This window comes from Oncorhynchus keta, chromosome 2 (genome assembly GCF_023373465.1).
Source record: "Oncorhynchus keta strain PuntledgeMale-10-30-2019 chromosome 2, Oket_V2, whole genome shotgun sequence".
NCBI lineage: Eukaryota > Metazoa > Chordata > Actinopteri > Salmoniformes > Salmonidae > Oncorhynchus > Oncorhynchus keta.
Window position 1 is genome coordinate 47,035,201 of NC_068422.1, and position 16,071 is coordinate 47,051,271.

Sequence of the window (16,071 nt, forward strand, 5' to 3'; positions counted from 1 at the left end):
TTGTTGATTACATTTGACACTTCACACTCACCAGAGTTTACATGTGACAACAGTTTGCATTGGATTGTTGGTAATATCAACCCCGCAAGTGACCAAAGTTGTTCAATCACACCTGCGATTTCTAAATTGAGGGCCGAGGGAGCAACGTTAGTGAATTGGACTTCCACTTAAAATGGCAATCAAACAGCATCCGGTTTCGACGGGGATTCCCTCGAGGGAAAGTGGATAGCGCAAGGGCTGAGGGGGTGTTTGGACTGCAGCCACTCAATGAGAAGCAGCACTGAGCTAGCCTGCAACGTCACTTCCTGGATTATCTCCATCTGTGCGAGTTCTGTCTCCATTAGACACCATCTGGACAGTTTTAATTTGGCTTCAATGTGCTATTGAGTCTTCACCTAAAAATGAATGGTGTCATGTGATCAGTGGCTTTGTCCATTCATATACAGTCATTGACACACACACACACACTGCCAGACACAGCTGTTGACGCTGAACAATTTATGGTGATAATCTTCTTGCTCTCTTCACAAAATCTCAATGAGCCATGTATCCTTCCCCACTATCCCACAACCCCCAAAGTTGGAAACACTCCAAAACATTAAGGAACTTCCACCGTGTCCCCGTTTGATTATCTCCCCTCCCATTTGGATCATGCCTCCACCATCTTGTCATCTCCTCACAAAATATGACCCTCCCGGATTGGTTCTTGTATGTTCTCATGTATCTAACCTCTTGCCAGCCGAGAACTATTTGAGCGAAGAGGCCAATTTGTGACCTCACTTGTTCCTCCAGACCATTAGGGGAGGTAATGGCGTGTAACAGGAAAGTCTTATTGGACTACAGCAAATCACTTTTATGTCATGGGCCATTTAGTAAGATGAAGGTTGCAAGGCCTTCACAAACTTGTTGTCTTTTAGGTACATTTTGAATAAGCATTGAGAAACCATCTTAAAACTGAATGACGATTAAAGATAAAGGCCTCTAACCACTTTGATAACTTTTGAAGAAAATAAAAAAAGTCAGGTGGGCCCCACCAAATTCATACAATGAAATGGCATGGGAGGCACTGGTCTCTTAAAGAGGTAAATGTTTCTATTTCCCAGCTTGTAGATGTGGAAATGATGGTAGCCTATATACGCTACTCAATTCTATCTAGGCATATATGTAAATTGGAAAACAAACAGTGTATCTATTATCAGGTCAACAATAACTACTGGTTTAGAAAAGAACATTAAATATAGTGTAATCTGCAATAAAAATGTATGTAGGCCATTCATATCTCCTACACTGAATCAAGCACACTGCAGCTGCAACACCAATTGCTTGCAATTTCTAACAACCCCGTTTTTAGGTAAGGTGTTGACTATAGTGCTTTCATCTTGCTAATTAGCTTACCAGCAGAGTTTTCTATCATGTAGCTTCTGTGTCACTACAGCAGGTCAGTAATAACATGTCTATGTTGTCTTTGTTATGATTGTCATGACAGAAGCTTCATACATAGGGCATTAAATTGTTTAGGTAGGACAGTTATATTCTTCCCATTTTAGGTGAATTGTTTTTATTGAGTAACAACAAGTCAAGTGGCCTATGCAAGCGCTCTGAAAGGCAATCTCTTGCTCGGCGTGTTCTCGTGGTGCGTTGCCCTTTTAAAAAAGCTCCATCTTTCCATTCGCTTGGTGACGTCAGGACAGTGAAGGACTCTAGCCTATCCTCTCTAAACAATCAAGGCAATGGTCCTGACTGAGTCGCGGCTTACGAGTGAGACTTTTTCACTGCAAAAGCCAGGGAAAAACACTCCACGTTGAAATGAACCAGAGGCCAGCAGTCGCTATGGATTAAAACGGAAACTTTTACGATGGCTGTTAATGTGAAAAAGTAGGCAAAACATCAGCAGACCTTCAGCAAGCAACTAGATGCACGAGCCTTGCTAGTATGAGCGAGCAGAGCGGTCACAAACCTGGCTGCAGTATTTTCCTCTGTATTTTAACCGAATCAGCCTCCTTAAACCTTTAACGACTTGTGTTACTTTAAATTCTAAAACAGTCAAAGTCCGGTACACTTTTGATTCTGAAAGAGTTATGGCGGGGAAGGTGACAGCAGGCTCGGGAATACTGCTCGTGACAGCCAACGTTGGATCGCTCTTTGAAGATGTGAGTTGCTGCGCCTGCGACAGCTTGAAACATGGTGTCTGCTGCACTATTTCTTTGTAACTAATGTGAATGTTGTCTTCATTTGTTGGTTACAATGTATTCAACAATGCCGCTTTCAATTTGTCTTCCCTGGGCCCTCAATATGTCAGGTAGTCTTTATTATAGCGTCGTAAGTAACCTACCTACCTTACTTCACGTATGAGCACAACCACAGCCTGGGCCTCTTTAGCCATCAAGATTGATCATGTTTGTAGCCTCTATCATTGCAGTAACAGTGATTTGGGGAAACCACGATTTGTTCATTCTGTCTTGCAGCTTGCTGTAAAATGGTAGAAGTAGTCTACCATCATGGCCTAGACTACTTGAAAACATTATTGTGACATAGCTAAGGAGTGGAGGCGGAGATTTAGCGTGCCTGTTTTGACTTTCACCTAGGGGCTTTAAATTCTCATAGAAGTCCACATTTTGTAAAAAAATATATATACATATTTTTAATACAGAACTGGTCTGTATTAGGTCTGTTATAGGTCTGTTTTTTTGTTGTTGTAAATGTTTATCCATAATACATTTTTCTCATGCATTCAGATGGGCAACATATACATTGCCTTCAGAAAGTTTTCACACCCATTTACTTTTTCCAAATTGTTACAGCCTGAATTAAAAATGTATTAAATTGATATTTTGTGTCACTGGTCTACACACAATAACCCATAATGTCAAATAATTACGTTTTTAGAAGTGTTAACAAATTAATTAAATGAAAAGCTGAGATGTCTTGGGTCTAACTATTCAACCCCTTTGTTAAGACAAACCTAAATACATTCAGGAGTAAAATTGTGCTTAACAAATCACATAAGTGTGCAATAATATAGTATCTAACATTCGTTTTTTAATGACTACCTCATCTCTGTAGCCCACGCATATAATGTATCTATAAGGTTCTTCAGTCGAGCAGTGATTTTAAAACACAGGTTTAACCACAAAGACCAGGGAGGTTTTCCAATACCTTGCAAAAAGGGCACCTATTGGTAGATGGGTAAAAATAATTAAAGCATTAAAGCAGAATATTAAAGCAGAATATCCCTTTTAGCATGGTGAAGTTGTTATTCATTACACTTGGGATGGTGTATCAATACACCCAGTCACTACAAAGATACAGGCATCCTTCCTAACTCGGTTGCCGGCGAAGAAGGAAACCGGATTTCACCATGAGGCCAATAGTGACCTTGAAATAGTTTTAATGTCTGTGATAGGAGAGACCTGAAAATAGATCAACAACATTATAGTTACTCCACAATAAAAATATTCCAACATATGCATCCTGTTTGCAAAAAATGTGGCAAAGAAATTAACTTCAATACAAAGCGTTATGTTTGGGGCAAATCCAACACATTGCAGAGTACCACTTCATAGGACTAGTTTATACTTGTTTAGTCTGCTTTCCAACAGACACTGGGAGACAAATCACCTTTCAGCAGGCTAATAACCTAAAACACATGGAAAAATATACACTGGAGTAAGTTACCAAGAAGACATTGAATGTTCCTGAGGGAATGTTCCTGAGTTTTGAATGAAATTGTCTTAAAAATCTTTAAAAAGACTTAAATGGCTGTCTAGCAATGATCAACAACCAACTTGACAGAGCTTGAAGAATAAAAAAAATGAATAAAGTGCAAATATTGTACAATCCAGGTGTGCAAAGCTCTTGGACTTACCCAGAAAGATTCACAGCTGTAATTGCTGCCAAAGGAGATTCTAACATATTGACTCAGGGGTGTGAATACTTATGTAAATGACATTTCTGTGTTTTAATTTTAAATACATTTTCAAAAATGTATTTTTTTTTTCTCTCAAATTTTGTGCATAAATTTGTTTACATCCCTCTTAGTGAGCATTTCGTCTTTGTCAAGTTAATCCATCTGACAGGTGTGGCATATCAAGAAGCTAAAAAAACAGAATGATCATTACACAGGTGCACAAATGTGCAGTTTTGTCACACAACAAACACAATGCCACAGAAGTCTCATGTTTTGAGGGAGTATGCAGGAATGTCCAACAGCTGTTGCCAAATAATTGAATGTTAATTTCTCTACCATAAGCCACCTCCAACATCGTTTTTGAGAATACAACCGCAGACCACGTGTAACTGCGCCAACCCAGGACCTCCACATCAGGGTTCTTCACCTGCAGAATCGGTTGAGACCAGCCACCCAGAAAGCTGATGAAACAGTGGGTTTGCAGAACCAAATAGTTGATGACAGTTTGTAGAAATTGTCTCAGGGAATTTCATCTGCTTGCTTGCCATTCTCACCAGGGTTTTGACTTGACTGCAGTTCGGTGTCGTAACCGACTTCAGTGGGCAAATGTTCACCTTCAATGGCCGCTGGCATGTCAGATAAGTGTGCTCTTCACGGATGAATCCCGGTTTCAACTATACCGGGTATATTGCTTCGTGTGGGTGTACGGTTTGCTGATGTCAACGTTGTGAACAGTGCCCCATGGTGGGGTTATGGTATGGGCAGGCATAAGCTATGGACAATGAACACAAGTGCACTTTATCAATGACAATTTGAATGCACAGAGATACTGTGACGAGTGACGAGATCCTGAGGCCCATTGACGTGCCATCCATCCATCACCTCCTGTTTCAACATAACGCATGGCCCCATGTCTCAAGGATCTGTAAAATATTTGGAAGCTGATAATGTCCCAGTTCTTCCATGGCCTGCATACGCGCCAGACATGTCACCCGTTGAACATGTTTGGGATGCTCTGGATCAATGTGTATGACAGCATGTTCCAGTTCAAGCCTATATCCAGCAACTTTGCACAGCCGTTGAAGAGGAGTGGGGCAACATTCCACAGGCCACAATCAACAGCCTGATCAACTCTATGCGAGGGAGATGTGTTGTGCTGCATGAGTAAAATTGTCACACCAGATACTGACTGGTTTTCTGAGCCACGCCCCTACTTTATTATAATTTTTTGAAGGAATCTGACCAATGGGTGCATAGCTGTATTCTCAGTCATGTGAAATCCATAGATTATAGCCTAATGCATTTATTTATATTGACTGATTTCATTATATGAAATTGTTGCGTTTTACATTTGTTGTTCATTTTTATATTTCTTCCATTTTGAATTCCGGCTGTAACACCACAAAATGTGGAATATGTCAAGGGCTATGAATACTTTCTGAAGGCACTGTATCTGCTATTCTGTATGGGTCCAGTGAGAAGGATTTGGAATCCTTTTCTTGACAGGTATAGCCTGTAGACAAATCATAGTAAAGCTGTACAAAGTGAAACCGACATGTTGTTGGAGTCGACTGTAGATTATTTGAATTCGAGTTTTGTTGAAGTTTCTCATGCTGTGTTCAATAAACCGGTTTCTGTCCTAGTTCCCTTCTAATAGCTGCTGGTTCATAATTTTCACCACCATTTGATGATCATAGAGGCATATTTGGCAAACGACTTATTATGGTCTTTGCTTTGGCTGCTCCTACAACTTCAGCATCCAATATAATCTTTGATAACACTTTTTACATTACCATGTTCTTATTACTGTGTATTTCCTTTAAGTAAATTGCAATAACTATGGAGTACCACGGACCCTCGCCCTAACCCTAAGTACAGTGTAAGCAGTGCAATGACAATTGGATGGGTTGGAACAGAATTGCAATGTAAGCCCAGTTAGGAATAAGAGCTGTATTTAAAAAAAAAATCTACTGGTATAATTACTGTGTTAATACTGACCTTTTTATATGAGAGCTACATCTCCAAACACCTTGTATCACTTTCAGTGTTGTGTCAACATTTTTAAGAGCCTCTCTCCCTCTAAGGGTTTTTTTTCACTCTGGCTATTATTAGACTGTCTGTCATGACTGCTGAGTTATGGGTGACTTATGGATACTAGGCTATTGTTTTTAGAACATACTTTTAATGTGAGCCATAATGTACATTCAGCTAGTAAACACTGGGCATGTTTTTAGTGGGCGTGCAGTTGTGTGCAGTGACATTGAAACGTTAAATGTTTTTCCAGACTCCAGACGTTGAATTTGGGCATTTGGATGGACTCTTTTGACTGTAAGTTGTTTGTGTTGTTTAAAAAAAAATGACACGCATGAAACAAATACAGGCTTTGTGTTGAGATCACAAGTTGTGGTGTTTTGTGACCTATTTGGCAGAATCTAACATTAGGGGATCAGCTGATGTTAAGGCGGTACTGGTGTCAAACGCGCACTCTTTTTGAAATGTAGACTTATAAAATTGGTAATTTACCTGCCTTAGATCAGCTCGCTTGCGCTGAGGGGTGGAAATATTTGAGGTGTGTCCTTAATGTGTGCCAATTTCAAGCAGCGCTACTGGTGATATTTAAGACACACCAAAAGCTTGTCTTAGCAGTAACGTAATTGGTTATGGCATCGATTTTTACCAGCGGAGGCCCACTGTAGCCTAATTGGTATTGTTTTATTAAAATAGGAAAATCAGCAAAACTGTCAAGACATTGCTCTTTTTTTTTCTTTATTGGACAATATTTCTGTCCATGCAGCTTCTGTGAAAAGTTTGGACTCAGTAGGCCTATGTACGATTCCCATTTAATGAAAGGTGTCGGTGACTGTAGGAAGTATGTTCAGGGACATCCAGTTATTGTTTTTCCTTGATCATTTTGTAAAATAATAGCATCTTACACTTTCATCTGTTGGACCTAACTGTCAAATCGCAAGAATTACGATTGCTGTCCTTGGTGCTGAATCCGGCCCGGGCCTAGTCTACACAAGAAAAGGAAAGTAGACCATCAATGTAGGGTCTTCCAGCAAGAGTGGGCATCGAAATATTTCTTTATAGAGCATCGCTGTCTTGAAAGACTACAACTTGTCCCGACACTTCCAGACGATTCATGCAGAGAAATATAGGAATATGTCTTCTGAGCAGAGGGAAAGTGCATCGAAATAGTTGCTTTCTCAGTTGCAAAAGCAGCAAGGACTTTTCACAAAACTGCATTCAGCAAATCATGGAATTGCAAGAGGTAGCTATGTACTGTCCAATAAAATTGCTGAACATAGCAAACCATTCGCTAATTCATGAATGAATACTTAATTGACTCAAGAAACGAGAAAGAGCTGTTTGAAAATGTTTCCCTGTCAAGATGAACAATGACACGGCGTGTTGAGGACATCGCAGAGAATATGGAACAACAGGTGAAAGACAAGGTAAAGGATTTCTCCTTGGCCCTGGATGAGAGCAGTGATGCACTTGACATGGCACAGTTGTTGATATTCTTACGAGGCATAACCCCAGACTTTGAAATTACAGAGGAGCTTGCTTCAATGCAGTCAATGAAGACTACAACCACAGGGAAATATTTATTGGAGGAGGTTAATAAGAGTGTGGCAAGCTGGGACTGAGTTTGGAAAAGTTTATCCAGTGTGACCACTGATGGGTGTCCAAACTTGACAGGAAAAAACGTTGGCCTTTTGCAAAGAATGCAAGATCATGTAGCTGAGCTGAACATAGATAGGAATGTTTTCCTGCATTGCATTATTGATCAGGAGGTGTTCTGTAAAGGTGTTCTGAAAATGAGCCATGTTGTGGATACAGTCACTAAAGTGGTGAACTTCATAAGAGCAAAATCTTTAAACCACAGGCAGTTTGTCTCACCTTTTGAAGAGACAGAGGTTGGGTCATGTAGATCTCCCATCTACACAAACGAGAGATGGCTGAGTTTCGGAAAGGTGCTTATAAAAGGGTGTGTGACCTGGAGTCGGAGATTGGTGAGTTTTTACAAGTGAAAGGAAAATATGTGGATTCCCCTCAACAGCAAGATAAAGAATGGTTGGCCGATTTTTGCCTTCACCGTGGACATCTTGGCCTCATGAATGAACTGAATTCCAAACTACAAGGGAAGGGCCTTTTTGCATATCAGATGTACAGCCTTGTCAAAGCCTTCAAGGGAAAATTACTTCTCCTGACCCGCCAACTATCCCACACACCTTCTGACACTACTAGTCTGTTCCCTATCAGATGACCAGTGGGAGAAGTAAACATCGCTTCTGTGTGTTCATTTTGAGGATTTCAAAGTGTTAGAAAATGACATGCTGTTGGTTTCCTCTCCTTTCACCTTAAATGTGGATGACGCTCCCATGTTAAAAAAAAAAGTTAAATAGGTAGCATATCTGGATGTGATTTACAGTAGATATATCTGCCAACACAGTCATACACATGATGTAGAATCCTGTAATATGATTCTGGCCCGCGATGGCTCGAATATATACCAATGTGGCCCTCCATGGAAAATAATTTTGATTGGCTACATGTTTGTTATAACTAGGCCTATTGTAGGGTTAGTGTATACTTTTTAAAATAACTATATGGGCAATTCCACAGTTACGGGATTGCGCTGAGACTCAGATTTTTCACTTGAAATGTATGCCAAACAACCATTGATTTCAAAGTTTAACAAACCATACAACTCTATGCACAAGGACTACATAAAAAAATGTACGCAGATTTCTTTTTTACAAAGACACATTTGTTGGAGGAACTTTGCAGGTGCGAAGTTTGGTAACAGAATTTTGGTAAATTCTCTCAATTTGTGACCACGCTTCCAAAACTGTGTTAAAAATCTGCTCCGAATTAGGATTAAATATGTCTGCTGAAAGAATGGGATGTCAGCTATGACGTGACACCTTGAGTTTGAATTTTTTTACATTTTGGTTATTGTAAGTGAAGTGGATTTAACAAACAAGACCAAATTTGGTTGTACCGGACCAAATCTGAACCAATCATATTTGTCTGTTTCAGAAATTTGGACATAAGAGTACAGTAAAGTTCAGTATAGGACTGGGAATTGTCAGTGACCTCACAATATGATATTATCAAAATACTTAGGTGCCGATACGATCTGTATTGCAATTCTCACATTTCTATATGTATTGTGATTCGAGGGTCGAAACATATTGCTCACCATATGTCTGCTGCAGAGGAGCAAGAGAGAGCCATGAGAAAATTCATTTTGATCAGTCATGGAAATAAAAGTGCTGAAATCATATTGCCTACCTAATTTGAAAAGAAGGGAAAATACTGGTATTTTGCTTTAGGTGAAGGCCAACTAATGCATAATGATACAATATGATATTGTCAAGATAATACCCCAACTTCTAACTGTATCAACCCCCCATTTATAGTGTACTCAACTCTAGTATGATCTGTGTACTGTACTGAACTATACTCTAGCGTGCTATATACTACTGTTCTTTATTGTACTCAACTGGGATCTACTGTACTGCAATGTACTGATCTGAACTATCATACATTTTCTTTACTGTGCTCTACTGTACTGTCCAAACTTGTGAAACATATGATTGGTTCAGATGATCCGGCCAAATTAAGGCCTGTCCAGACATCTGTCGTCCAGGTGTCTGTGCGTCTGCGGACTGACCAAATTTCAATGTCCACGTACGTCCGGTGCCGGTCAGTCCACAATGAGCAAGAGAATGGTTGCCTAAAGAAGTGTTAAACAAATCCAAATATATTTTAGATTCTGCAAAGTAGCCACCATTTGCCTTGATGAAAACTTTGCACACTCTTGGCATTCTCTCAACCAGCTTCACATGGAATGCTTTTCCAACAGTCTTGGAGTTCCCATATGCTGAGCACTTGATGGCGGCTTTTCCTTCGCTCTGCGGTCCAACTCATCCCAAACCATCTCAATTAGGTTGAGGTCGGGATTGTGGAGGCCTTACACAGCCTGGAGGTGTGTTGGGTCATTGTCCAGCTGAAAAATAATAGTCCCACTAAGCGCAAACCAGAAGGGATGGCGTATCACTGCAGAATGCTGTGGTAGCCATGCTGGTTAAGTGTGTCTTGAATTAAATAAATAATTCACAGACAGTGTTACCAGCAAAGCACCACCACAACATAACAACAACTCCTCCATGCTTTACGGTGGGAAATACACATCTAGAGATTATCCGTTAAACCACACCGTGTCTCGCAAAGACGCGGTGGTTGGAACCAAAATTCTCCAATTTGGACTCCAGACCAAAGGACAAATTTCCACTGATCTAATGTCCATTGCTCGTGTTTCTTGGCCCAAGCAAGTCTCTTCTTCTTATTGGTGTCATTTTAGTAGTGGGTTCTTCACAGCAATGGACCATGAAGGCCAGATTCACGCAGTGTCCTCTGAACAGTTGATGTTGAGATTAGAGGTCGACCGATTTTTATGATTTTTCAACACCGATACCGATTATTGGAGGACCAAAGAAAGCCAATACCGATTAATCGGCCTATTTATTTGTAATAATGACAATTTCAACCACACTGAATGAACACTTATTTTAACTTAAAATAATCAATTTAGCCTCGAATAATGAAATGTTCAATTTGGTTTAAATAATGCAAAAACAAAGTGTTGGAGAAGAAAGTAAAAGTGCAATATGTGCCATGTAAGAAAGCTAACACTTAAGTTCCTTGCTCAGAACATGAGAACATAGGAAAGCTGGTGGTTCCTTTTAATATGAGTCTTCAATATTCCCAGGTAAGAAGTTTTAGGTTGTAGTTATTATAGGAATTATATGACTATTTCCCTCTATACCATTTGTATCTCATTAACCTTTGACTACTGGATGTTCTTATAGGCACTTTAGTATTGCCAGTGTAACAGTATAGCTTCCGTCCCTCTCCTCGCTCCTACCTGGGCAAGAACCAGGAACACAAAGACAACAGCCACCCTCGAAGCAGCGGTACCCATCGCTCCACAAAAGCCGCGGCCCGACCAACCACTGTAAGTTTTAGAGCGAGTGACGTTTGAAACGCTATTAGCGCTCACCCCGCAAACTGGCTCATCTCAGGAGTTGATAGGCTTGAAGTCATAAACAGCTTCTGGCAAACGCACGAAAGTGCTGTTTGAAAGAATGCTTACAAGCCTGCTGCTGCCTACCATCGCTCAGTCAGACTGCTCTATCAAATCATAGACTTAGTTATAACATGATAACACACAGAAATACGAGCCGTAGGTCATTAATATGGCCGAATCCGGAAACGATCACCTCGAAAACAAGACGTTTATTCTTTCAGTGAAATACGGAACCGTTCCGAGTGGCATCCATAAGTCTACATATTCCTGTTACATTGCACAACCTTCAATGTTATGTCATAATTACGTAAAATTCTGGCAAATTAGGCGGCCCAAACTGTTGCATATACACTAATCTGCGTGCAATGAACACGAGAAGTGACACAATTTCACCTGGTGAATATTACCTGCTAACCTGGATTTCTTTTAGCTAATTATGCAGGTTTAAAGATATACTTCTTTGTATTGATTTTAAGAAAGGCATTGATGTTTATGGTTAGGTACACATTGGAGCAACAATACGCACCGCATCGATTATATGCAGCGCAGGACACGCTAGATAAACTAATATCATCAACCATGTGTAGTTTACTAGTGATTATGATTGTTTTTTATAAGTTTAATGCTAGCTAGCAACTTACCTTGGCTTACTGCATTCGCGTAACAGGCAGTCTCCTCGTGGAGTGCAATGAGAGGCAGGTGGTTAGAGCGTTGGACTAGTTAACTGTAAGGTTGCAAGATTGAATCCCCCGAGCTGACAAGGTAAAAATCTGTCGTTCTGCCCCTGAACGAGGCAATTAACCGGCCATTCCGATTAATCGGTCAACCTCTAGTTGAGATGTCTATTACTTGAACTCTAATGAACTTGTCCTCTGCAGCAGAGGTAACTGGGTCTTCCATTCCTGTAGCAGTCCTCATGAGTGCCAGGTTCATCATAGCGCTTGATGGTTTTTGCGACTGCACTTGAAGAAACTTTTAAAATTCTTGAAATGTTCCATATTGACTGACCTTCATATCTTAAGGTAATGATGGACTGACATTTCTCTTTGCTTATTTGAGCTGTTCTTGCTATAATATGGACTTGGTCTTTTACCAAATAGGTCTTCTGTATTCCACGCCTACCCTGTCACAACAGTTGATTGGCTCAAACGCATTAAGAAGGAAAGAAATTCCACAAATGAACTTTTTAAGAAGGCACACCTGTTAATTGAAATGCATTCCAGGTGACTACCTCATGAAGCTGGTTGAGAGAATGCCAATAGTGTGCAAAGCTGTCATCAAGGCAAAGGGTGTCTATTTGAAGAATCTCAAATTTAGATTTGTTTAACTTTTTTTATGTTGGTTTCTATGTGATTTCATGCGTAAAAATAATAAAAGATTTGAGCTAATCTAGGTTTATAATTCATCAGATGTGTTGCACCACTTAATCATTGATCCAGATTCAAAATGAACTGTTTTAAACTATGATTGGTGACCTGTTACACCAGGTATTTCATGAGTTGAAACAAAGTAACTAGCCTAAGATAATAAGATTGATAAGATAATAACAATGTAACTTTAGAACTACTGCATCTCCATTGTGAAAGGTTGTCATGGGTTGGCTGATTTGAAATCAAATCTGTTATTTGCCAGTACTAGAAATAACTAATTATTTAGCAAACATTAGCTACTGTAGCTAGCTAGTTTCTAAACCAAGCTAGCTAGCATACAATGTTATTTATTATTGTCATTACTTAACGTTTTCTAGCCATTATTTGTCCGCTAGCCGCCTGATCATGGCACGCCAAAGCAGTTCAGATTTCTGGGCTGATGGAAGTATTTTGTAACGTACTGGAGGATAAAAAGACGGACAACACGACCGTCAAAAAGAAGACCGACACCTGGGCCATTTTATGCAACAAATGTAATAGATCAACACAGATTTTAAAGAGAAGAGGGACCCGAATCAGATGAAACAGTGCTGGAAAAAAATTACAAGCAAAAGCCAAAAACAATGCGGCAGAGGAGAAGCATGGGCTATTTCTGACCGGAGCCGGAGGGAGGCCTCCGTCCAAGGCAATTGATCCTATCACCCAGAATAGATGCGAGATTTCCCAGCAGTTTGCTCCTCTCTATAACCCCTATGACGATGACCGACAACTTGACCCACCATTATTTAGTAAGCATAAATAACTGGTAAATATCAATGCCTATAATGCACGTTAAAACTAACGTTAATGCTACTTCACTACAATGTTATCAGGCCCTTTACAGCATGTTGATTAACGTCATAATTCGTACCAAGGCTGGGCATATCATAAGCCCCAATTCAATTGTTTACAAAATGGGCATGTAAATAGCCTACTGATAATTAGTTAATTATCAGAAAACTCAACATGATTCAACTTGTCTAATTATTCTCTTAGGAATTAGTTTTGGTCTCTCCACAGTAATTATTATCAGTTAAACCACCTCAGTTTAGAATTCATCTCCAATCTACATTTATATATAACGGGCTTAAATTTAATCTAGGTTTAAAGTGAAAACTACATTTAGATTAGAGGAATGATTTCATTTCACTAGGATTCATTTAAAACTAGGTTTAACATTTGGTGCAACAAGAAAAATAGGTAAACCTTTTAACCCAATTTATGAGTTAATCCATATTGGTGCATCCCACCCCATATGTGTTATTTCATAGTTTTGATGACTTGAATATTATTCTACAATGTAGAAAATAAAGAAAAACCCTTGAATAAGTAGGTGTTCTAAAACTTTTGACCGGTAGTGTATGTATGCATACGTATACATATGCATGCATGCATAAACTCAGCAAAAAAATACGTCCCTTTTTCAGGACCCTGTCTTTCAAAGATAATTTGTAAAAATCCAAATAACTTCACAGATCTTCATTGTAAAGGGTTTAAACTCTGTTTCCCATTCTTGTTCAATGAACCATGAACAATGAATGAACATGCACCTGTGGAACGGTCGTTAAGACACTAACAGAAGGTAGGCAATTAAGGTCACAGTCATGAAAACTTAGGACACTAAAGAGGCCTTTCTACTTACTCTGAAACACACCAAAAGAAAGATCACCAAGGTCCCTGCTCATCTGCGTGAACATGCCTTAGGCATTCTGCAAGGAGGCATGAGGATTGCAGATGTGGCCCGGGCAATAAATTGCAATGTCAGTACTGTAAGATGCCTATGACAGCGCTACAGGGAGACAGGACGGACAGCTGATCGTCCTTGCAGTGGCAGACCACGTGTAACAACACCTGCACAGGATCAGTACATCCGAACATCACACCTGCAGGACAGGATGGCAACAACTGCCCGAGTTACACCAGGAATGCACAATCCCTCCATCAGTGCTCAGACTGTCCGCAATAGGCTGAGGGAGGCTGGACTGAGGGCTTGTTGGCCTGTTGTAAGGCAGGTCCTCACCAGACATCACCGGCAACAACGTTGCCTATGGGCACAAACCCACCATCGCTGAACCAAACAGGACTAGCAAAAAGTGCTCTTCACTGACCAGTCACGGTTTTGTCTCACCAGGGGCGATGGTCGGATTCGCGTTTATCGTCGAAGCAATGAGCGTTCCACCGAGGCCTGTACTCTGTAGCGGGATCGATTTGGAGGTGGAGGGACCGTCATGGTCTGGGGCGGTGTGTCATCGGACTGAGCTTGTTGTCATTGCAGGTAATCTCAACGCTGTTCGTTACAGGGAAGACATCCTCCTCCCTCATGTGGTACCCTTCCTGCAGGCTCATCCTGACATGACCCTCCAGCATGACAATGCCACCAGCCATCCCGCTTGTTCTGTGCGTGATTTCCTGCAAGACAGGAATGTCAGTGTTCTGCCACGGCCAGCGGAGAGCCCAGATCTCTATCCCATTTAGCACGTCTGGGACCTGTTGGATCGGAGGGTGAGGGCTAGGTGCCTTGGTGGAAGAGTGGGGTAACATCTCACAGCAAGAACTGGCAAATCTGGTTTAGTCCACGAGGAAGAGATGCACTGCAGTACTTAATGCAGCTGGTGGCCACACCAGATACTGACGGTTACTTTTGATTTTGAGCCCCCCCCTTTGTTCAGGGACACATTATTCCATTTCTATTAGTCACATGTCTGTGGAACTTGTTCAGTTTGTCTCAGTTGTTGAATCTTATGTACATACAAATATTTACACTTGTAAAGTTTGCTGAAAATAAACACAGTTGACAGTGAGAGAACGTTTATTTTTTTTGCAGAGATTACATACAGTGCCTTCGGAAAGTATTCAGCCCCCTTGACTTTTTCCACATTTTGTTATGTTACAGCCTTATTCTAAAATTAATTAAATGAAATGTTTTATTACAAATAAAAAATCTGTTCAGTCCCTTTGATAGGAGACTCGAAATTGAGCTCAGGATCATTCTGTTTCCATTGATCATCATTGAGATGTTTCTACAACTTAATTCAAGGGGACTTTCAATGCTGCAGAAATGTTTTGGTACCTTTCCCCAGATCTGTGCCTTTCGTCTCAGAGATCTACGGACAATTCCTTCAACCTCATGGCTTGTTTTTTTTTAGGCTGAAATGCACTGTAAACTGCGGGACCTTTATATAGACGGGTGTGCCTTTCCAAATCATATCCAATCAGTTGAATTTGCCACAGGTGGACTCCCAAGTTGTAGAAACATCTCAAGCATGACAATTGGAAACAGGATGCATCCGAGCACAGTTTCGAGTGTCATAGAAAAGGGTGTGAATACTTAAGATATTTATTTTATTTGTAAAAAATGTTGTAACGTTTTTTTCATTACGGGGTATTGTGTGTAGATTGATGTAGAGAATTATTTAATCCATTTTAGAATAAGGCTGTAACGTAACAAAATCTGAAAATATCGAAAGGGGTCTGAATACTTTCCGAATGCACTCTAGGCCTAGCTGCTGGTCCTGCTGGATTGGAACCCTGAATGACTCCATAATCACGCACAGCTTGTGTATTTGGAGGTTAAGAGGATTTTTCATGTTGCTACCGTAGGTGGGCCCACTGCTAACACTTTGTTAACAATCGGAGAGGAGGGCCTGTGGCGAGAA

General features: G+C 40.4%; 1 protein-coding gene across 3 annotated transcripts in view; it reads left to right on the top strand.

Moving 5' to 3' along the window:
* The first annotated feature begins 971 nt into the window (after positions 1-971).
* Positions 972-16,071, top strand: part of LOC118401457 (inositol polyphosphate-5-phosphatase A) — a 189,721-nt gene continuing 174,621 nt past the window's right edge. The window contains exon 1 of one of the 3 annotated variants that reach the window (XM_052477865.1): positions 972-1,082. In XM_052477865.1, coding sequence (XP_052333825.1) covers positions 1,047-1,082 — 36 coding nt within the window. In that variant the 5' untranslated portion in view covers positions 972-1,046. Of the gene's footprint in view, positions 1,083-1,686; positions 2,151-16,071 lie in introns of those variants that run through there. The other 2 variants (XM_035798973.2, XM_052477859.1) reach the window with 2 other exon arrangements.